Source organism: Delphinus delphis, chromosome 7, assembly GCF_949987515.2.
Source record: "Delphinus delphis chromosome 7, mDelDel1.2, whole genome shotgun sequence".
NCBI classification, from domain to species: domain Eukaryota; kingdom Metazoa; phylum Chordata; class Mammalia; order Artiodactyla; family Delphinidae; genus Delphinus; species Delphinus delphis.
Window position 1 is genome coordinate 18860599 of NC_082689.1, and position 22149 is coordinate 18882747.

Consider the following 22149-nt stretch of genomic DNA (forward strand, 5'->3'; position numbering starts at 1 on the left):
ATCTGAATCCCCAGACCAGGGGATGTCCCACTTTCCCTAGGATACCCACCTCCGGTTCCCCCTAACCTCCGCCTGGCAGCCTCTGTCCTCGGCTCCACCCCCCCCTCCCCGAGGCAGGTGGGTGGAAAAGTGACATCTGGTGTTGTTCCAGAGGCGCCCAGGTCCCCGACACTCCCCCCTCCACCGCCACCGCCAAGGCCTCGGAGGAGCTCCGGCCCCAAAGCCTAGGCGGGGGCGGGGAGAGGGGCGCTCCGCCTCCTCTGAGTCAATATTTGCCTCGAGCAAACGGGCGCCCGGACAGGTGTGAGTGTGTGTGTGCGTGAGCGTGTGTGTGTGTGTGTGTGTGTGTGTGTGTGTGTGTGTGTGTGTCTAGGGGCGGGGACTCAGTAGGCCGTATAAAGCGCGCTGAGCCGGGGCTCCGGCACAAGCTCCGGGGCGTGCGCTGGGGACCAAGCCAGGCAGGGCCCGGCCGGGTGGAGGGTGGCCAGGAAGGGAGGGGCGGGCCAGGTGCGCACCTGTAGTGGCCACTGCGGCCGCCGACGTGTCAGCCGCAGACGCGCGCAGGGGAGGGCGGCAGCTAGCGGAGTGCTGTGCCGCACTGCGCTCGCCGAAGACCAGGACCAGGAGACCACCGAGGGCCACAGCCTGGCCCCGGGCCCTCCGCTCCCGCCCCGCGACGAGCCCCTCGCACAAACCGGACCTGAGCGTTTTGTTCGTTCGGCTCGCGTGAGGCAGGGGCGGCCTCTCAGCACCCGCCCGGGGGCCCGGCCCGATCGCCACGCAAGCACCTGTCGCCGCCGCCGCCGCCATAAGGGTCGGAGAGGCTGTGCGCCGCTCCCCGGGGAGATCCGGCTCCCATCCGGCCCCGCCCGCACTGCCTGGTCCTGCCCGCAACTCCCGGGCTGCCCGGCTCGATTCCGGATAATACGGGCCGGCGGAGCAGGCTCCACCGGGTGGCATGGGGGGCTGTGGGCCTGGTCAGGAGCCCTTCCGGAGGTGAAAACCCGCCTTCTAGTCCGGCTCTGTCCCAGCGACTTCTGTGGCCTTGGGCAAGTCATTTCATGGCCTCTCCTCGGGCTTTCCTCCAACCCCCATCCCCCATTTGTGCAATGAGGGGGGTTGGTCTGGCCTCCCGCGTGGGTCCCACCACTCCCCATATCCTAGTTTCTGGGCTTTTAGCAATGCTTTTGAGGCCCCTGACCTGGGGAGTTTGAGGCTCTCAAGGGGTTGGAACAGCAGCTATGAGGTGTGGGAAATCTGGGTGGGGGGAGCTAGAATCACAGTGGATCAAGTCCAGCTCCTCCACATATCTTTGGTGCTGACATCCTGAGGGTTCACTCCCTGCCATCTCCTTGACCCATCCTTCAGTCTTCCCATGTTCAAGACAGACAGACTGATCGAAAAGGACAAACACGGGGTCCGGTAGCCCTTGCCTGATGGGGTTCCCAGGCACTGCAGCTCACTGCCTTTCCCAAACTTCATAATCCCGAGGCCTCTTGTTTCTGTCAGCTGGAGGTGGGGTAGGTCTGCGTGGCCCTCAGATTAGGTGGGAGTCCATGGGTCATTAGCCACAACCCAAACCTAGGACAGACCACCCGCGTTTTCAGTGACTCAAAGTGTTAAGATCTGACACGGGGGAGGAGGATGAAGATTGCCGTAGACCCCTGGCCTCCTGCTTGGAGAGCCTAGAACTGAGGCCTGGGGTCAGTCTGAGCTCCCAGTCGAGCCTCTGCCCTGTGATTCCAGGTGTACTCCATTCCGCCTCCCAAAACTGACGGTGATGCTGAGCCAGCCCCGGAGGGAAGGGCCAGTTGTAGGTCAGGGGTGGAAGGAAGGCTCCTTGGACAGCAGTAAGGAGCCCAGTTTCCCCTAAGGGTGAGGAAGCTTTATGGGGAGGGACTGTACCCCACACACCCAGGCCAAGGCAGTCCCCAGGGAGATGGGAATGAGGGTCAGGAGTCACTGGTCCCTTCTGACTCCAATTTGGATGTTCCTGGGGGTGCTGGCTTTCCCCCTCCACTTTCCCCCCACTCCACTGCCACCACTCACCCAACTACCCGCAGGCTCCACAGGATCTGCTGAGTCCTTGGCACAGAGAGAGGGAGGGGGAGGGGATGAGATGGCTCTGACAGATCCCAGGCAGGTCTGGGGAGAGGGTGGACTGCAGGCTGGATCTCCGTGCAGCAGCCTGGGCCGCGAGGGCGAGGGGAAGTCCATGGGTCCCAGGCTGGGTGTGTGCAGCCCCTCTCCTGGCCTCCCAGCCTGGCACTGATTGATTCGCCTGGCCCTGGTGCTGGTACATCCTCCCTGTGTCTTTGAGGGCTTCCTCTCCCCTCCCCCAAACATGGAAGGTGGCTAGAGCACTCCCCCTCTGGCTAGGATTCCAGATTCTGGGGCTGCACAACAAAAAGGTCTCCCCTTGGAATGACCGCCGCCCAACACACACACACACACACAGCAGTCCTGGGGGCAGGGGTGAGAAGAATGAGGCCACCAGTGGGCTGGGGTCTGCCCTTGTGACAGAGAGCCACTGCCTCTTCCCCCGCTGCGGGGGTCGGCAATTTCCCCAGACCTCCACCGCCCCCCCATCCCCTAGACCCGCATTTCCTGGACGTGGCCGAGGATCGGGCCTCTCCTCCAGGTCCATCCTCCCCTGCCTGGCCAGGGGCGGAGTCACCAGGCGCCAGGCAGCCCTGCAGGTGCAGGGCTTGGGGAGGGGGGTGCTCAGCAGCTGGTGTTCGAGGCGGGCCCCCACCCCCTCCCCCTTCCTGCTCGAAGCCGGAGCCTGCTTCCTGTCATCCCTGTCAGCACCCTGAGCGGGGGAGGGGACAGGTAATGGAGGAAGCGGAAAAAGGGAAAGAGCAGTTGGAGTGTGGCTGGCCATAGGGGGACCAGGGGCCTGCCCATGAGAAATGGAGAGGGGAGAAGGATGAGCAAGAGGGTGGAGAATCCCAGCAGAAGCACAGAGGGACAGACAGAGGGTGCAGCCCAGAGGGTGTGGAAGATTTCAGGGTCCAGAGAGGCTGCAGACACCGCCCCACCCAACCCCAGATTGTGAAAGTGAGAGCTAGAGAGAGACCAGAGATACACGGAGGCAGTGTGAGATAACAAGGGATGTACACTCCAGAGAGATGGGATTTGAAGATGCTGGGTCAGAGGTCAGGGTAACCAGGGATGGAAGAGACAGCATGTGAGGGGGAAGGGGGAGGCTATGTGAAAACAGCCTCCATCCCACCCCACGTCGGGATGGGGAAATTACCCACAACACAGGAGAAAGAGATGGCTCCTATGTGACCTGCAAACGTGAGCCAGGGCTGGAAGTAGAGGTGATACCCCTATCTTGGGAGACCCATCTCTCCCCATTAAAGGGCAGAAGGTGAAGAGGGACACAGCTCAGGCCATGTGAGTAGTGAGGGGCATGGATCTGACTTGATCTCTCCCACTTTCTCTCTTGGCCACAGCTGGACAGACAGCTGTGGCAGCTGCCCTGGCCCCACTACCCACCTGCTGATTCTGGCCCAGCCGTGGAACTTCTGGGTGTGGAGGCGGCCCAGGGTCTATGTAACAGTGTGGAGACCTGGGAGTGGAGGCACCGGGGGGACGGGAGGGCTTGCACACAGGCGCTAATCCCCAATCCAGCCGAGGCAGAAGCAGAGCCTCACTGACCTTCTCGGAGATTAGTCCCCATGACGACAGTGGCAACTCACCCCCTCATTCGGGCTAGGCCAGGTGTGTGTGAGAAAAGTGGGGAGTGGGGAGTCGGGGTGCAGGCAGAGGCTCGGTGGGGAGGGAAGGGAGCCTTCCCTTCCCGAGGCATCACAGGATCACAGGAGTCAGGGTTGGGAGGCCCTTCCAGGATCAGCAATTAGCTTAGTTTTCAGGTACAAAACTGTGGCCCCAAGATGGGGAATGACCTGCCCAAGGCCACATATGGAGCCAGGAAAAGCACCAGGACCGGAAGTCAGGTCTCCGGTTCCACCCAGACAGCAGAGATTTGAACAAAAACAAAGGAAATTGAGATACCCCCCGACCCTCCCCAACTGAGCTCATCAGTAAAGCGGCTCTAATGGAGTGAAGCAGGAAGGCTCCCCATCCTGAGTGCTAGGCTGGCTTCTCGGGACAGGGGATGCCGCTATGCCTGCTACCCGACTCCTCCCTACAACCCAGCCCAGGGGGGATAGGAAGAACTAGGCAGCAAAGCCAGTTATAACCACAGCTGTAACAGCGAACATTTATTTGATGCCTACTGCAGGCTAGTTCTGGGTTTTACAGGCATTTAAATCTTTACAACAGTTTTAAAAACTATCATTCCGGGCTTCCCTGGTGGCGCAGTGGTTGAGAGTCCGCCTGCCGATGCAGGGGACGCGGGTTCATGCCCCGGTCTGGGAAGATCCCACATGCCGCGGAGCGGCTGGGCCCGTGAGCCATGGCCGCTGAGCCTGCGCGTCCGGGCCTGTGCTCCGCAACGGGAAAGGCCACAACAGTGAGAGGCCCGCGTACCGCAAAAAAAAAAAAAAAAAAAAAAGAACTATCATTCCCATTTTTCAGGGGGAAAATCTGAGTAGTGGAGTACAAGTTCATCCAATTTATAAGCAGTGGAGCTTGGATTTGAACCCAGGCAGCAGTGTGACTCCAGAGCCCACACTCTTAACCCTTCAGTGTCTGTATGGTCTTGAGTGGGTGACTGAGATGATCTTCTCTAGGCAACCGTGGAGTGGGTTGTATGCTCATGAAAGTACACAAGGCACCCACCACGGTGCCTGGCACATAGTACATTTTATTAAATATTTAAGGAATAAGCGAGTGAACAAATGTCTGCCCATAAATGAGTTTGACCACTGAGGTGTCTACTGAATCCTAGAAGGAGACTGTTCACATGTGATGCATGTAGCTTCCGCCCATGTGAACCTGCGCACGTGTGTGCCCTCTCCCTGCCGCCCTGTGGCTTTGTGCCTGGGTGAGTGGGTGGTGGTGAAAGCTGCCTCCCATCTCCCTGGATGGGGGCCAGTTCTCCATCCCCACTGAGGGGCAGAGAAGAGGGGCTCTGTTGATAGAGGGACACGACAATGAGTCTGTGTGGGTGGGGCTCTCACCCCGTCAGGACCCACCTCTTTCAGGCCCAGCTGTCGGACCCAGCCTGAGCTGAGCTAGTCTCTCACCGGCGTTATCTCTGTCTCCCAGGAGACCAGACCTCACAGCCCCAGGGAAGGTACTCACTGCTGTTCCTGGCTCCCAGGAGCTGGGGTGGGGGTGGGGAGTGGAGGAGCAGGGCTGCCAAGGAGGGGCTGGTGATGGTACAGGGTGGGGGAAGGCACCACATTCACAGAATTTGCATCTTCAGTCACCAAAGCCCTGGCTGATTTCCCAGTGAAATGAGGGAAAGGGGTGGGAGCAGGCCGACTTGAGGAGAAGACTTTGGCCACTGGGACCCTCTAAGCTGCCCATGAGTACTGTGAAGTCGGGCTGCTCGAGGGATGGGGTCCTATACGAGGGAGACGTCACTTCTCTGGGGATTCTACCTGCGATGGAGACCTGGATGAGAGTCCGGGATTGGGTTTAAGGGTTTCTTTGTCAGATCTACATTTCCCCATATGGGATGGAGATCTTAGTGGGATACAGGGCCTCACTGAGAACACAGGACCGAGTCTGAGGGCTTCTCTGTGGGATCTCAGTGCGCCTTACGGGATGGGTGCTTCGGCAGAATCATGGGGGGGTGGGTCCTGAGGATTCTTAAGTGCGACCAAAGGTCCCTCTATTTGATGAAGCACTGGACGGGGTGGGGGTGGGGAGTTCTCTTCGGGTAATGAGATTCCCTACGAGATCTTGAGTGAGGTCTCTTGGATGTGTAGACCTGGGGACACTTGTTTTTTTGTTTAACTCCTCCCCCTTCCCCATGCCCGGAGGCTGAGGCTGTGGATGTGGAGAAGGAAGGGGTGAGGGTGCTGAGCCGGCAAACAAAGCCACCTGTGCATCCATCCTTCAGGAAGCTCTGAGCACAACTGATCTGGGAAAACAAACAGGACCAGCTGCTGGGGGACGGAAGGGGGGCTGGAGGTGGACCAGCCTGGTAGAGAAAGGAGGCCAGAAGGGGGTCCATAGTAGAGAAAAGGGACAGGGATCCCGGAGCCCCATTCTAGCACACCTGTAAGGGCTGCCTGACAGCCCCTTCCCCCCAGTGGCTCATTCTTCCCTTTCTTGATGATTATGAGGCCCAGGACCAGGGAGGGGTCTGGAGGGATGTGGGGAGCCTGAGAGAGTCTAGAGATCTGGGTAACTGGCTATTGGCAGTGTCGGTGGGTGTGCCCATTTCTGAGAGAGCTGGTGAAGACAGGTAGAACTGAAAGCCATGGACTATCCTGTATTGGCAGTGGGACCTACACACCATTTTCCCGATGAGGGAACTGAGTCAGAGGAGGGGAGGAGCTAGCTAGTGCCACACAGCTACTTAGTGCAGAGCCAAGATCAGAATATAGGACTAGGAGAGGAGCGATGGCTGTTCTAATTCACACACACACACACACACACACACACACTCCTCCTGTGGAATACGGTGGTCCCACCAACACGGAAACTGCCCTCCCAGCACTAGCTCCCGAAAACACAGCGTCCACCCTCTGACAGCCACCCCCGCACCCTCGGGACTAGACTGGGTGACCGCGTCACTGACCAGCGCAGACGCACAGCCTGACACACTCGCCACGGGCGCCCCTCCCGACCTCAGCCTCAGATCAACTCCCCCTTCCTTTCCCCGCCCCCCGTCCCCACCGCTCCGGCGTTCTACCCAGAGCGGCCCCCGCGCCCCCTCTGGTGGCCGAATCCAGAATTGCTGGATAGAGATGGGGGAGGAAGAGAGAAGGAAGGGAAGAGATTCGGTCCCTCACTTCTCACCGCTGCGATAGCCCTAACTTGTGAAACCGAGACAAACTGCCGGGTCACGAACAGCCCAGGACTGTTTCTTGCCTCCCTCTATAGCTTGTATTTCCCCTTTTGGGGTTTGGGGAAAATTATACCCTATTTGTCCAGACCCCCTCTAGCACAGGGAGTCAGGGGACTGCGCATGGCTCTGACCACATCTGCAGTCAAACCTGGTTGTGGCTGTCCCTGCTCTGACTTAAAACCTCCAAACTGGGCTTTACTCTCTATTTTATAGGGCCTTGTGCTTTTGGCATTCACCTTCACACACGTTGTGATCCTTGACAGAAATTACTCACCAGTGAAAAGTGAGACTCAAGGGAGACTCTAATTTCCCCCAGTGCCTGTTCAGGGGTGGGGAGGTCGGTGGGATGGGCAAAGCGTCACCCCCCGCTCTCACTGGAGAATTTCCTCTACACGCCTTCCCCCATGGACATTTGGCCCAACCTGACCACCCTGTTCACTCACTCATTCGAGAAGTTTTATTGAGCACCTACTATGTGTCCAGCACTGTGCTAGGTTGGAGGATAACAACTGAAAACGAGACTGACACAGCCCCTGCCCCTTTAAATGGAGCTTACAGTCTAGTACAAAAGGAAACACTCAGTACAGCCATACACAAAAGATGAAAAAGACACCTTTACAGAGTAATAAATGCTATAAAGAAAATAGGGTGATGTGATGGACAGTAAATACCAGGAACAGCATCATCCAGGTGGTAGAAAAAGGAGCCAGCATGCCAAGATCTTGAGACTAAGACGCTCCAGGTAACAGGAGCAACAAATGCAAAGGCTCTGAGGCTGGAGTGAGCTTGGCAGTTGGGAGAAAGCATAGAAGCCAGCGTAGCTAGACCTCCGGATTCGGGGCAGCTGCATCTGGCCTGTGAGCCCTTTTAGTCACAGGAGGTTGGGTGGCAAGAGCACTGGCTTTGGAGTCAAAAGGTCTAAATTTCAATCTTGCTCTGACACTAGCTAGCCATGTGGACTTGGAAAAGGCCCTGTACCTCCCAAGCCTCAATTTCCACATCTGTTCACCGAAACTTACCACTTTGGACTGTTGAGTCTAAAAGAGAAGCACTTGGTGCATGGGAACAACAAAATATTAGTTTCCTTCTTACTCACCCCTCCGCTTCTGCTGGAATACCCCCTCCATTAAGGAACACTCACAATTCTGCCAGGAGCCTTTGTGTCTCCTTGACAGCCATGAGGGTTAGGAAATTCTGTTGCAAGTTGTGAGGAAATTTCCTCCTTAGAACTTCCCTGGGGCCCCAAGCCTTTCCGCCTAAATTTCTCCCTCCCTACACCCAACCTTCCCCCCTCCCCACCGTACAAGGCAGTGGGATTGCGGGTAAGAGCCTAAGTAAGCCTTATAGTCAAAACAGAAACCCATCACACCTCAACTGGGCCGCTTCTCAGCTGTGACACCTCCCCGACTGCCTTCCGGTACCCTTCTGGGCCGCAGGATCATCTGTGAAATGCAAGGCAATAACACCGCCTGCCTCAACTGGTCGGTGCTACAATTAGCTGAGATCACGCACGTAATAGCTCTGAGTAGAGGGTCTGGCCCGAACTAGGCGCCCAATAATCAGCTGCTAGATCTCAGGCTGACGTCGTGGCCGGAGGCCCCAAAACTGGGAGCTCTGTCGGGTGGCTGGGAGCGCCACGGTCCCGGCCGCGCTGAGGTTGAGCGGTTCGGTAGCCAGCCACTCCCTGAACGCTTTGCAAATCCGTGCCTTCCCTTGGGCGTTTTACGTTTCCTGCACTCAGCGCCGCCTTGCGGCGAGTCCTGGTCATCGCCTCTTCTCAGCACCTCCGCGCAAGAAAACTTCGGGAGCTCAGCACCGGGTCCGGGGACTCGATCTTGCGAAGAAACGGGCCGCGATGGCCCACCCTCCAGGGAAAAGAGGGCTGAGGGTCGTGAGGAAAGTCTCTTATGGGGAGCCTTGTCTACTTCCTCCCTAGCGTCGCCCCAAAGAGAGGCCTCGACCTCTAAAGAAAAGGAGTTTAGACGCTGGGAAGAACTTCCACATCTCGAGCCAGGAAAGCGCGGTTTTAGCGGGGTGGCCACCGGGTGGCCTGGTACCTCTATCCCTGAAGGTCTCGGCCTGACTCAGGCCCCCCAAAAAGAAAAAGCGGAGTCAGCCTCGGCTGTGGCGAGCGCCGGACATGTGTCTCAGCACTTTCTATTGTAATCCCCGAGGGCTGCGGCCAGGTCAGCGGTTGCGGGAGAGGCCGCGGCTGCCCCGGGGACACCAGAGCTGACCGCAGCTTGCCCGCTGACTCAGCTCCCCCCCACCGCAGCGGGAGAGGGTGCGGAGAGCGGGCGAGGCCTGGTATAAAGCCCCGCACGCCCGCCCAGCTCGCGCGCAGCCTCTCCGCTTCCGTCAGTACCGCGCTCACCCACCCGGTGAATACTCGGTGCTGGGGCGCGGTCTCTTCGGGCCGGGGAGGGCGAGATGGGGAAAAGCCGCTAGCGGCCAGGGTCCAGCCCGCGGTCCTTCACCTCCCATCGGGGCGGGGAGGGGTTGGGCGGGGTTGGGCGGGCCTGGGCGGGGAGTGGGCTCTCGAGACGCTGAGCGCTTGGTCCCGTCCCTGTCTGCAGCGGCATGAGCAGCGCCCCCGCGCAGGGCCCAGCGCCCGCCAGCCTCACGCTTTGGGATGAGGAGGACTTCCAGGGCCGCCGCAGCCGGCTGCTGAGCGACTGCACCAACATCGGCGAGCGCGTAGGCCTGCGCCGGGTGCGCTCGGTCAAGGTGGAAAATGGCGCGTGAGTGATGCCCCGGCGCGGTTGGGCTGGGTTGGGGGGCGCCAGGCTCCCCTGGCGCAAGCGGCGAGACGGGGTCCTCGGCTCGCAGTCCTCCATTCCCCAGACTGTATGTAAGCCCTGGCTGGGAGAGACCCAGCCACGTGGAACATATCTAGGCTTCCTCAAAACTCCCCACCTGCCCCAAAACAAATCATGAGAAAGATTGTATCCTCGTGTGAGCTAAAGGGATAAAGGCGCGAAGCGACCCTTTGCGGGACTCCGTGGGGCCAGGCTGAACTCTGAAGAGGTTCCCAGTGTAATTCCGTCCCTTCCAAAGTTAGATGGCTCTAAGCTTCGTTTAGCAAAAGAAGCCAAATCCCTTCCGCCCGCCCCACCCCGGTCTCCTAGAGACTGGGGCCCTCAAGAAAGCTGAGGCCCCTGAGCTATTGCAGTTTGCTACTGCAGGTTAGGGGGGTTCCTACACCTACCTTTGCAGGGGCCAAAATCCTTGCGGTAGGAGTGCTTGGTCGGGTGATCTTCGTAGACTGGAAAATTCCTTCCAGCCTGGGGGCCCTGAGCTGGAAGCCTGGACCCCTCAAACCCCAGATAGGAGCCGGCTTAGGGTCTTTAGCCTCTAGAGGGGCTGGGTTGCCTTGTGATGGGTGTGTTAAGGGAAAGGCCTTGGGTGGAGACAAAGATCGGTTCTGTAAAAGCAAGGGGGAGGGGGAGGAATGAATGAGGCTGGGGCAGATGCCTCGCAGCTTCCATTATCTTTCCCCAGTTGGGTGGCCTTCGAGTACCCCGACTTCCAGGGACAGCAGTTCATTCTGGAGAAAGGTGACTATCCTCGCTGGAGTGCCTGGAGCGGCAGTGGCGGCCACCACAGCGACCAGCTGCTGTCCTTCCGGCCCGTGCTCTGCGCGGTGAGCACAGCCCTCCCCCTCCTCCTCTGCGTCCTAGCTCCTAGCTCCAGGCCCCACCACAGTACCTGGAAAGACTGTCCACTCACTGTACGGGGGGTGTAAACACAACTCCTAGATGGGTAGGAGTGGCATTACTTCCCAGAACCAGAGAGGTCTCAGAAATTTTGGAACGTGGGCCTAAGCCAAACATCGGAAATCAGCACCACGGACAGCCCCGAGACCGTGCAGTCTTGAGCCCCGTCCTCACACCCAGTCGTCCACAGGTCCGCACATGTCAGCGAGTGCTTCTGTTGTCACACAGCACTGTGAGGTGGGGTGACTGCTCTTAACCTCATACATAGGTGTGGAAATGGGGCTCAGAGGGCAAAGTGATTTGACCCTGGTCACAAAGGTTAACATGAGAATAGAACTCAATCAGGGATCAAGGCTGAGAAGGGGTTAGTCTGTGTGTGTGTGTTTGGGGGGAAGGGGTTGGTAATGAATCAAATACACTGGAGGGGAGGATCTCACTTCCCATTCCTGCCGATTTATCTACCCTACTGGTGAGGCCCGGGGCTGTGTGGTGGAGGACAGAAAGCAGGTGCTGACTCAGCCCAGTTTCTCCATCCCAGGAGGCCAAGGAGCCCTGCAGGGGGAAGGCCCTGGGACAATGGGAGCCCAGACTCAACAAACACTGATGCCCCGGCCTGTACATTCCGACTTTTCTCTCCACCCTTCTCTGGGTCCTAACCTATGAGAGGCTATGCCCAGGGTGCTGGGCAGGGGATTGGTAGTCAATGCTTCCTTAGGGAAACTGTCTTGCTTAGTGGACCAGATTTCCCTCAGGACCTCTGATTTTCCTCCTGCAAAACATGTCCATGTCAAAAGATGCTCTCTACCCCTGATGTGGAAGTGTCTCTGGGAACAGCCCCCCTCAGTCTCACCACTTCAATCCAAAGCCATAGAAGGGACCAGGCTGGGGACCTCTGAGCATCCCAGCTTCCCAGACTGATATGGAGCTGATGGAGTGAACTCTGGGTGTGTTTATGGACCCTGTGTCTTTACAGCTTATGCTGGGCAGAGTGTTGGGGGAGTCGGGCTGAGAATGTATCCTCTTTGGAGGGCCTGACCTGTCCACCCCTACTTTCTTGTGCCTCAGAACCACAGTGACAGCCGTGTGACACTTTTTGAGGGGGAAAACTTCCAGGGCTGCAAGTTTGAACTCAATGATGACTACCCATCCCTGCCTTCCATGGGCTGGGCCAGCAAGGATGTGGGTTCCCTCAAAGTCAGCTCTGGAGCGTGAGTCCTGGGATTGGAACAGGGAGGAAGAGCAGGGAGGAGGGTGGGGACCAGGGAGGAGGGTGGGGACCAGGAAGGAGGGTGGGGAAAAGTGACGGGGGTGCTAAGAGACACAGTAAAGAGAGACATTGAGGGCTAGGGGACGGGGGAGTGAGGTCATGGGAGACTGAGAGGCAAGGGGAAGTGAGATGATGGAGACAGACTGGGAGGGATGGGGCAGGTAATAGGAGAATGAGTCAGGGGGGCAACGTGGGGTAGAGGAAGGGATTGAAAACATGGGTGAGGGGGCAATGGAGGGTGGGAATAGGAGACAAGATGAAGAAGGTGTTAGGAAGACCTGGAGCAGTGGACAGGGCAGGGAGAGATTCATGTAGGGAAAACAGAAGCCATAGTTTTGGAGCTGGGGATCGGAGCAGAGAAAGGAGGACCAGACGTGGAGGACATGGGGGGGGCGGGCAGAGCTTACTTACCACCCCTGTGCCTTCACTGGCCTAGGTGGGTGGCCTACCAGTACCCAGGCTACCGGGGCTACCAGTATGTATTGGAGCAGGACCGCCACAGCGGGGAGTTCCGTAACTACAGTGAATTCGGCACGCAGGCCCACACTGGACAGCTGCAGTCCATTCGGAGAGTCCAGCACTAGGCTCCACAGCCCCGGCGCCTCCCATGAGGACCCTCAATAAAGGCTCCTGAACCTGCCTGCCCCTCTTGCCTCCTTTTTGGTGTCTTGCTTTGTAATCTCCATCCTTATGCTTCTGAGGGTCCTTCTCTGCCGACCCTCCCCTCCGCTCTGGCTCCAGGACCCTTGACTATGGTGCATACACTGGCTTAGGATGTATGTGGCTGATGGGTCTGAGATGAAAATGCTGGTAAGAATCCAGGGGATCCTGTTAAATGCAACCAGCCCCACACCTCTCCTTGGCAAAGGCCTATCAGCTTGGACCAGGTGTACCGCTAGCCCAGATCGTTCCTTTGCCATCCTCTGGTTTGGGCGCACATAGCTCCACGGCAGGGCTCATAGCTGAATTTCAACCTTCACACACCCCCTGGGCCAGGCTCCAGCATTCGGGGCAGGACCTCCTTAGCTCTGTGCAGCAGCCCTGCTGGGCTCCTCTCTGACCCCCACCACTACCTTTTCGAGCCTCTATCTTCACCCTGGCTCCCTACCCAGCCTAAGGGAAGCTTGCACCCATTTCCCAGCTTTGTAGAATCTCCGCCTTATAGAGGAGCAAGGGTGTGAGAGGGGTAATTGCTGGGAGGTCCCACCGCCTCCTAGAGGAGATGTGCTCTCTCTGAGCAAAGCCCTAGGCCCTTTGCATAACAATCCCTTGTGGTATTGAGCTCCAGCATTTATTGTACAAAGCATTTGCATACCTTGCCTCTCAGCTGTCTCAAAAACTCCCTCTTCATTCTTCCTCTTCCTCCCCACTCTTCAGAGGACTAGTGAGCTGCAGAGGCCACCCCTGAGCCACTGACCACAGCGAGCCTGGGTTCTGGGGCAGGTGGTAGAAGCCCACAGCCATGGTGGGGTTGAATGTGGCAGCAGCCATCAGAGTCCATGGCACCAATGTGGCTTCTTTCCAGCTCCCTCTTTGGCTCAGTTTATGATAATCTCACCCACATAGGCAGGGCCTTCAAGGTCCTTGGGAGGCCCTTCATCCTGTCTCTCAGGGATGCTTGAGTTTTCAAGACCCTGGTGGACCAATCCATGGGGAGGGGTGGCCCAGATCATGGCCCCAGCCCAGGGGAGTCAAAGCGATGTTGGAGAAAAGTCAGATTTGGACCTGGGCATTTCCCAGGGGCCCAGCTGTGCAGTCAGGCATCTGCTCCCTTGGGAAGAGTCCTGGACCAGAGGTCAGAACACCCGGGACCCAGTCACATAGCATCCCCCAGCCTCAATTCCCTCACCTATAAACTGGGGCTATTGAGTCCTGCCTTGTCTCTCTCACAGGGTTGTTGTGAGGATTCAAGGAGAACTGCCTGAAAATGCTTGTGGTTCAGAAAAGAACTAGGGCACTTACTATAGGACATCCCTTCCCTGCCTCTCCCCATGGATCTCAGGGTTGGGTCAGGGGACCAAGGACAGAGTTCTAGGTGGGGTATGAATTCTGCTTCATACCTAGATGGGTTCTGAAGTCCATCGCCCCTGTCACATTTGATCCTCCTAATAGCTTCCATTCTTCATCCATTTCACCAATGAAGAAACTGCAGCTCCTCTGAGAGGGAGAAGCCTTGATGAGGTCATCCACTTAATTGGTGACAAAGCCAGGACCTGAACACAGGGCTCCAGACCCCAAATCCAGGCTGTTAACCGGAGGCTGACCTGAGCTGTGGCCAAAAGCCTCAGGCCTCAGCAGAGCCCCAAACCTTTGTGGGCTCCAGAGGAGCCTGGGGTTCCTCTGTAGTCACAGGCTCCTAACTGTCCCCTTGTGGGCATGGTAATAGTAACAACAGCTAAATATATGCAGCTTTGCCTGAGCACTCAGCATGTGTTATATAAGCCTAATAATTCTGTATGGTTGGTACTATAATCCCCATTTTACAGATGAATAGACTAAGGTACAGAGGTTATGTAACTTCCCCAAAAGCCACGCAACTAGGAAATGGGGGATCTGGAGTTGAGCCCAGACCCAAACTGGTCTCAGAGCCCAGCAGCCCATCTCTGCACTGCCTGTATTGGGGGCAGGCAGTGGGCAAAGGGAGATCTGGTATCTACCATAAGCTGAGCTGCCTTCCCTCCAGGAAGGTCCATGGTTACTAGGACCACCCAGCAAGATGCTTTCAGGAAGTGGCAGTGTGACCCTGCCAGGGTACGCCCTGTCTCTACAGGTGTCCCCACCTGTACAGTGAAGGAGTTGGGGGAGCTAATATTTGTTGCAGCCTTTGCCAGCATGGCCTTCTAGGTTTTCTTAGACCCACGGGTCCAACTCTGCTCCCCACATTAGCAAATAAGGAGGGGGTGCGCAGAGGCCAGGCTGGGCCCGAGTGTTCTCACCTTCCTACCGTCCCTCTATGCTGGGCAGGCTGATGGTCTGCAGAACACGGTGGGGCTCACACCCAGCCAGGTGCGAGGATGATGGCAGGGAAGCTGCCTGGATTTGCTCATTGGCTGCACTCAGCCAAAGGCCAAAGGGGACGGAGGAGGTCATATCCTTTCCATTGGTGCAGCCGAGACCCCGGTGCAGTACGGTATGCCCCTCACTCCCTCACAAACTCTTCGCAGAGCCCACCTACCCCTCAGTCCCTGAGTCCTCAGTGAGGTGGGGGTGGGGGCCGAGCCTGAGCTGTTGATCCTTCATCAGCTCGGAGCTGGGATGTCCGGATAGATGCCCACTCTAAGCGCCTCTCCCTTCTGCCTCTGCCTTCCACTCAGAGCATTAGTGGGTGAAACTTGCTGCCTCCCCATTCTTGCAACTCTGGCCTCCTGTTCCTCATTTTCTATCTGGGGAAGTGACAAGAAAGCATGAAGGAGAGAGAGTGAGACCTCGGCCGGACCCTCAAGACCCTCTGCTCCCTCAAAGCCCTGAGTTTTGTTCCTAGGGAGCATCCCAACCTCTCATCTTTTCCCCACCAGGTTCCACCTGCACATCCTGAAGCCTCCACCCCTGTCCCTTTAGGATCCTCTAGGGTCCTGGGATTACCCCCCCCCCATTTTCCCCTAAACTCACCTCCCACGCTCCTCCTTGGTTCCTTCTGATTTTTGTACCCTCCACCAGCAAGGAGGAACACCCCAGGAGTTAACAGCAAGTGAAGAATGCAAGAGGCCCCACAGAAACCCCTCCCCCAGCTGGACTTCCCAGCCATCCTCAGTCAGGCAACCCAGGACCAGGGATCCTGCAGAAAACCTGCCCACTTCCATCCAAGTGCCCTGAAGTCCCAGGCCTCCTCACCTCCTGAAGTCAAGCAGTGGGAGAGAAAGGCCTTGAGATTATCGATTCTGACCGGAGTCACCGGGTGCTGCATGGCTGCAGGTGGGCTCCTGTCTCAGAGACCCATCTTCAGGCAGCATCCCTCCTTAGTGTGCCCCTCCAGAGCCAGGAAGCCCCACAGGTACCCAGAGACTCCAGGCCACCTGGGAACCACATCAGCTTTGCTAATACCCCCCTTCGCCCCTTTCTCGGAGTGTATTTACTTCCACTCCCCCTGGGTTGGGGGACCTTGTACGGTGCACCTGTTTTAACTCCTCTACTCCTGCTAGAGCAAGGTGCCAACTGCAGCCTAGTTCTGGGATAATCAGGATGGGAATAGTTGTGAGGGTAGATGGTAAGCTGGGATGACAAGGGATGGGGAAAGATAGAAGAGAAATGGTTGGGGGGGATGGAAGGGGGATCACGAGTCACCCATTTGCCACAAATTAGTGAGAACAAACGAATGAGAAAAGGAAGGGAAAGAGAGAGATGGGATGGAGAGGTAGAGAGGAGACAGAAGGGAGATGGGAGGAGGGACTACATGGAAGAAGAAGGAGAGACCTAGAAAGGGGGAGGAAGGACAAGCCACTAAAAGTTGTGCGGGAGACGCCCCAGCGCTGGCCCGGAGGCCTGGGAGCCCCGGAAAGGCAGGAAACCGGGGAAAACAAGAGGGAGACAGGGAAGGAGATCGGGTCTCCAGGGAAGAGCAGAGAGGGGGAGAGGAGAGGAGGGAGGAGTAGCGGGGATGGAGGAAGCGGGGTAGATAAAGGGAGCAACGGCTGCCGACCCGGAGCGCAGCGACAGGAGAGAGGGAGGGAAGCGGAAATTTAAAAGTGAAGATGCAGATAACGCAGCCTGGAGACGGGAACCCGGGTGGGGGTGGGGTGGGGAGAGGGGAGGCGAGTGGAGCGGTGAGGTGGGGGGGGATGGGTGAGAAGGAGGGAGCCCCCTACCCCCTTGTGGCCCCGGAGGTACCAAGGATTGGGGTACCCCGCCCCAATCCTGTTTGCTCAGAGTCAGGGAGGCGGAAAAGAAATGGGCTCCTGACCCCTGCCAGAGCGCGAGGCCCAGGCCCATCCCCCGCGCGTCTCCCGGGTTGCGAGGTGCGGGGGGCTGCCGGGTGCGCTTGGCTGCCGCGCGGCAAGTCGGAGACTTTATTGCGATGGGGCGATAAGAGGGGCGGGGGCGGGGTCCGGGGGGCCGAGGCTGCAGCTCTTTAATTAAAACGGAAATTGCGGCCCCTGCCCGCGCGGGGGCCCGGAGGGTTCCGAGCAGCCTGGTAGCTGGGAGCATCGCTCCAGGACCCCTCCATCCCCCGCCACACCCGGGCAGCCCCCTCCCGCCAGGCCTTGCTGGACCCAGCGCCTTCTCCCTGTCACCCGCTGTCGCCTCGGGCGGGGATCGGTGCCCCGGAGCGCAAAGCCTGACGCGATCCCCCTCTCCCACCCCCACCCCCACCTCCCACCGCCCAGGCCCTGGCGGCGATGAGACAGAGCGGCGCCTCCCAACCCCTGCTGATCAACATGTACCTGCCAGGTACCAGGGACCAGCCGGGGGCTGGAGGCACCAGGACCCGGGGCGGGAAGTCTGGGCTGGGGCTTGGAAAGAGGATACTGCGGTCCAAGGGAAGGGGGCGCGGTCCAGAGAATCGGATCTCTGGGAGAACTGAGCAGTCTAGGGCGCTGGGAGACCTTAAAGGCAGATGGAGCGCTTTGGGGTTTTAGTGTGAGATTTAGAGGACCTGAAGTGAGCCGACTGGGAGCCTGGGAAGCCAAGAGCGCCAGCTCAGCGGCTGAAAGAGCCTGGCAGGGGGAGCAGAGGTCTACAGTGTGGCAGGGGACTCAGTGCGCATGCAGTGCTGGGAGGTTGTGGTCAGCCGGGAGTCTCCTGTGCACCCTCGTGGCCCCTCACCTCCGTGCTCCGAGCGTTCCCACCAGCCCAGCTTTCCAGGCGCCCTCTCCTCTCCGGTGGGCTCTGCGCGCTCCGGCTCGCTGGCGCAAACCCCGCTCGGCTTTATAAGGCTCCCGCCGGCCCGTTCAGAAAGCGGATTTCCTTTTTCCTGGACGCGTTTCCTGACTTGGGCGTTATGGAGGGGCTCCGCGCGGCGCGCGCCCGGGCCAGGCTCCGGGAGGAGGAGCCGGACGGATCGGGCCCCCAGCCTCGCGCCGGGGAGCCAAGGCACCCCCCTGTTCCCCCTTGAGCCTTGGCCTGGGGCCCTTTCGGGCAAGTCGGCAACCTCCGCCTCGATCCGCCTGATTGTTTTCTCCTGCTGCCACAGATCCCGTCGGAGACGGTCTCTTCAAGGAAGGAAAGAGCCCGGGGTGGGGGCCGCTGAGCCCCGCGGTACAAAAAGGTGAGCTGGCCAACGGGGTGGACGGGCGGAGGCGAAGACAGTGGATCGGGTCCGGGGTACCCACCGCATACGGACAGGCGCCACTGCCGCCTGAACAGAGGGTGGGAGAGATACGCGATGCTGGGCTTTGGGAAGCAGAGGGTCGGGGCATGGTTGTGGGGAGGCTCGGGGTGGGGGGAACATTCATTTGGCCTTTGGCTCCTGCACCTTCTGAGACCCAGGGTTGAACTCGATGGCCAGGGCAGATGAAGATTCTGCCCCACCCCCTTTCAGCTGGGAATGTTTTTCCTGCTGTGGGGCTGGGGCTGAGGTGCTTGGTGTCATTTCCCTACTGGCAGCGGGAGCCCAAGGCATCGGCACCGCCCAGCAAGGTGACCCGGAGAATTATTCCCTGGCCACTCCAGGCCGACTCACCATTAGCACCAGGGCCAGCATCCACCTGCCCCACTGGCCCATGCCAGGCTCTGTGAGCCAAGCCCTCTGGGCCGTTGCAGTTGATTCCCAGGTTGGCCACCCAGTCTCTGCCGGTGGCTAAATTATCCTCGGTTTTGCCATGTTGGCAGCCGAACCTGGCCGGCCTTCCAGGCCAAGCCTCCCCACAGGTCCCCACCCAGTCGGTACCCTAGATCTCACCAAGTTACCGTAACCAGAAAAACAAGGTTGGCAACTGCTTTATCCAAAAGGGAACACAACACCCAACAGGAATGAGCTTCCAAGCCTCTACGCCCCTCAGTACCAGATGCACATTTTAACCCAAATCTTCCCTTGCTTCTGACCCTAAAATTCAACAGTCCTGACCTGGAGCCAGGCAGCTCCTCACCGGGCTGGTGTGGAGGGACTTGGATCAAAATGATGTTGGAGGGCAGCATCTGGGTCCTGAGCGAGTTGTTGAAAAAAGAAGAGTTTCAGCAGGCTCAATTTAAAACAGACAGTTTCGAGGAAAATCCTTTATTCTGAAAGAGTGTGTGTGGGGGGGAGGGCGGGTAATGCTATCAAGATTTTTCTCCAACTGTCTGATTGAGGCTCCAAGACAGAGAAGCAGGAGTTCTCTCTCACTACCCACTTACCCGGGAAAGCCTCCTGGCCGTTTTTAGCACCCCCCCAAATCCAGACGGGGCAGAAGAGTCTGGAGATTAGCCAAAGATGGGAGGAGGCAGGGAGCCAAGCAGAGAGGCTTCCCGGTCTCCTCTCCTCTTCTCAGAGCGGCGCATCACGCCCCCAGGGAACTACGACACCTTGGTACCCTGGGAATCCCGCCTGTTTCGAAAAAAGAGGCCGAACCGGAGTAGCCCCAGCACCAGACGCTGGCAAGGGTGGGGAGACTTCAGAGGCTGCCGTTCCTCTCACGCTTAGGGAGCCACTGTGCCCATTCTTGTCTGATGTGGTACCTCGAGGAAGCCAGCCACCACCTCGTCTCCACCTCGGGCAGGGGGTCCAACTGTATGCCTTGTCCGGTGGCTGGGGTGATCCTGCTGCAGGCCTGCTTCTTCCCTCTGGATCTCTGGACGTGGTCCGGCTGGGATGTGGCAGTCTAACCACCTATGTAGGCTACCCTGTGCGGTTGTGCAGGCTCTGCACCGAGTAAGAGCACTAAGCCGAAGGGCTGATATCCCGCCTTTGCTCACCTCCGAGAGCCCTGTGCGTTGGAGCGCCTCTACCTCTATACAGAGGAGGTGACGCTTCCCTTTCTCACCCCAGTTCTCATAAAGCTGTGCGCCCGCGGGGTTGCGTCCTCCTTAGTGGGAGACTCGTTTCCATTGTGCAAAAGCGCGGTACTGGCTAGGGACGGCTTTGCTGATCAGCGCCTCCCTGGCCAGCCGCCCCAGCTGTGCCCAGTTACACAGCTGGACGTGCCCTTTTCCTCCCTGATATCGGTCCCCACCTCCGACTCGGCGGGGAGGGAGGTCGTCTCCCACCTCACCTCTTCCCCCGCCGCTAGCCTCCCTCATCCCGCCGGTGGCTGACTGCCCCGCTTCCCCACAGGCAGCGGCCAGATCCAGCTGTGGCAGTTTCTGCTGGAGCTGCTGGCTGACCGCGCGAACGCCGGCTGCATCGCGTGGGAGGGTGGCCACGGCGAGTTCAAGCTCACGGACCCAGACGAGGTGGCGCGGCGCTGGGGCGAGCGCAAGAGCAAGCCCAACATGAACTACGACAAGCTGAGCCGCGCGCTGCGCTACTACTATGACAAGAACATCATGAGCAAGGTGCACGGCAAGCGCTACGCCTACCGCTTCGACTTCCAGGGCCTGGCGCAGGCCTGCCAGCCGCCCCCCGCGCACGCTCACGCCGCCGCCGCCGCCGCCGCCGCCGCGGCCGCCGCCGCCCAGGAAGGCGCACTCTACAAGCTGCAGCCCAGCCTGGCCCCACTGCCCTTCCCCGGCCTCTCCAAACTCAACCTCATGGCCGCCTCGGCCGGCGTCGCGCCCGCCGGCTTCTCCTACTGGCCGGGTCCGGGCCCCGCCGCCGCCGCCGCCGCCACCGCCGCGCTCTACCCCAGCCCCGGGTTGCAGCCCCCGTCCGGGCCCTTCGGCGCGGTGGCCGCCGCCTCGCACCTGGGGGGCCATTACCACTAGACGGGGCGGCCAGATGCCCCGTGGCCTCTCCCAGACGCCCAGAGCCTCGCTCAATCCCATCCACATCCCGGAGAGGGGCCGGCGCCTCCGCCGCCGTTCCTTCAACCTCAGATTTTACTCCGCCCGCTGCACCCCCCCCGGGGGAAGGGGCCTGTAGTCGCCTCAATCTTCCTTTAACACCGGATTTGCCCCCCGCCTCATCCCGCAACCCCCGAGGGAGGGTGACTGTGCCTGCATTTCCTCTAACCTTCTTCTAGACCTCAGATCCCTGAAAGGGGTTCTCGGGCCTCCCCTGATTTTTCCTCCCCTCCATCTGTACTTCCCTCTGGCTTCTGGAAGCCCCTCCATTATGATCCCTCTCTTATTCCAAATTTTCTCTCTCTCTCTCTCTTTTTTTTTGTCCCCCACGGAGCTGCCCCGATTCCAGTATGACCGAGGCCCAGCAGAGTCCACCTTCTCCTCCCCTGGCACCTCAGCGGGCTTGGTAAGGGCCGCGTCTCCCTTGACACTTCTAGGTAGCTTCCGGGCCCCCTTCCTCCCGCCCCCAACTTCCCACAGGACTACCTTGTGTTTCTATTACCTTCCAGACCTATTAAAGCTCCCAAGCTCCCCACTGCCTCTTCTCTCTGTTCTTAGCTGCACCAAAACCTTGACTGGGGTTGGGGGTGGGTGTGGTTGTGGAAAAGGTCGTGAGACTCCCAGCTCAGGCCTGAGCAGAAAGGCCTGCCAAGGAAAAGCTCGAGAGAATGAGGGCAGGCAGGCTTCGGTGCTACTGGAGGGGAGCGCGGAGCCTCTAATGCATGGGCTCCTGCTGCAGCGCCCCTCCTACCTGGCAGTCGAGCCCAGCCTGCCTCATCCGGCCTTCCACTTGGCCCTTCCCCCTACCCCATCCCAACTTCCCTCCCAACGCGCAGCGGCATGCCACCTTCCCCCATCTCACCCATCCTTACGCAAGTTCCTCACCTCCTCCCAACCTCCACCCCACCTTGTCTCATCTTCACACCATCTCAATCTTTCCTCAGTCCCTCCATTTCATCCCCTTCCCCACCTCTCCTCTCCTCCCCATCCTACCTTCACTCAGACTTTCTCTCTCACTCCCACTCACAAACGCTCCCCTCCCCGGTCCCCCTATCTCCAGCACTATCTTTTCTCTGGATCTGCCTCCTCGTTTTCAGGAGGAGGGACTCTCCCCTTCTGCGCCTGCCGCTCCCCTCCGGGCTTGCGGCTGCAACCTCCTTCTCGCGGGCGGCGCGCGCCCTCTGCTGGTCTCAGGAGGGTAAGCCAGAGCCAGGTTTTGCAGCTAAACTGAGAACCCGACACTTCAGGCCAAACTTGGCTTTCAGAGAGGAGGGCGAAAAGGGGGAACCCTAGCCCTGCACCCCAGGTCCGACCTCGAGAAGTCTGGGAAGTGGGTCATCCTCCTGGCAGGGCCATTTTCCTCACCACCTGAGACC

The 22149-nt window shown here is 59.0% G+C and overlaps 2 protein-coding genes across 2 annotated transcripts; both read left to right on the forward strand.

Moving 5' to 3' along the window:
• Positions 1-9517: 9517 nt before the first annotated feature.
• On the forward strand, positions 9518-12511 carry CRYBA2 (crystallin beta A2). Its single transcript, XM_060015535.1, has 4 exons — positions 9518-9678; positions 10439-10580; positions 11719-11861; positions 12357-12511. The coding sequence occupies exons 1-4, from the start codon at positions 9518-9520 to the stop codon at positions 12502-12504; spliced, it is 594 nt and encodes a 197-aa protein (XP_059871518.1). The 3' UTR covers positions 12505-12511.
• A 4742-nt stretch (positions 12512-17253) lies between these two features.
• FEV (FEV transcription factor, ETS family member) lies at positions 17254-20695 on the forward strand. Its single transcript, XM_060017074.2, has 3 exons — positions 17254-17305; positions 18048-18122; positions 20106-20695. The coding sequence occupies exons 1-3, from the start codon at positions 17254-17256 to the stop codon at positions 20693-20695; spliced, it is 717 nt and encodes a 238-aa protein (XP_059873057.2).
• Positions 20696-22149: the final 1454 nt, after the last annotated feature.

Bases quoted from the DNA above. Each gene is read 5' to 3' on its own strand.
- CRYBA2 (XM_060015535.1), top strand. From the start codon at position 9,518: ATGAGCAGCGCCCCCGCGCAGGGCCCAGCGCCCGCCAGCCTCACGCTT. The intron at 9,679-10,438 runs GTGAGTGATGCC...ATCTTTCCCCAG, and splicing joins GTCAAGGTGGAAAATGGCGC to TTGGGTGGCCTTCGAGTACC. The intron at 10,581-11,718 runs GTGAGCACAGCC...CTTGTGCCTCAG, and splicing joins TCCGGCCCGTGCTCTGCGCG to AACCACAGTGACAGCCGTGT.
- FEV (XM_060017074.2), top strand. From the start codon at position 17,254: ATGAGACAGAGCGGCGCCTCCCAACCCCTGCTGATCAACATGTACCTG. The intron at 17,306-18,047 runs GTACCAGGGACC...CTGCTGCCACAG, and splicing joins GATCAACATGTACCTGCCAG to ATCCCGTCGGAGACGGTCTC. The intron at 18,123-20,105 runs GTGAGCTGGCCA...GCTTCCCCACAG, and splicing joins GAGCCCCGCGGTACAAAAAG to GCAGCGGCCAGATCCAGCTG.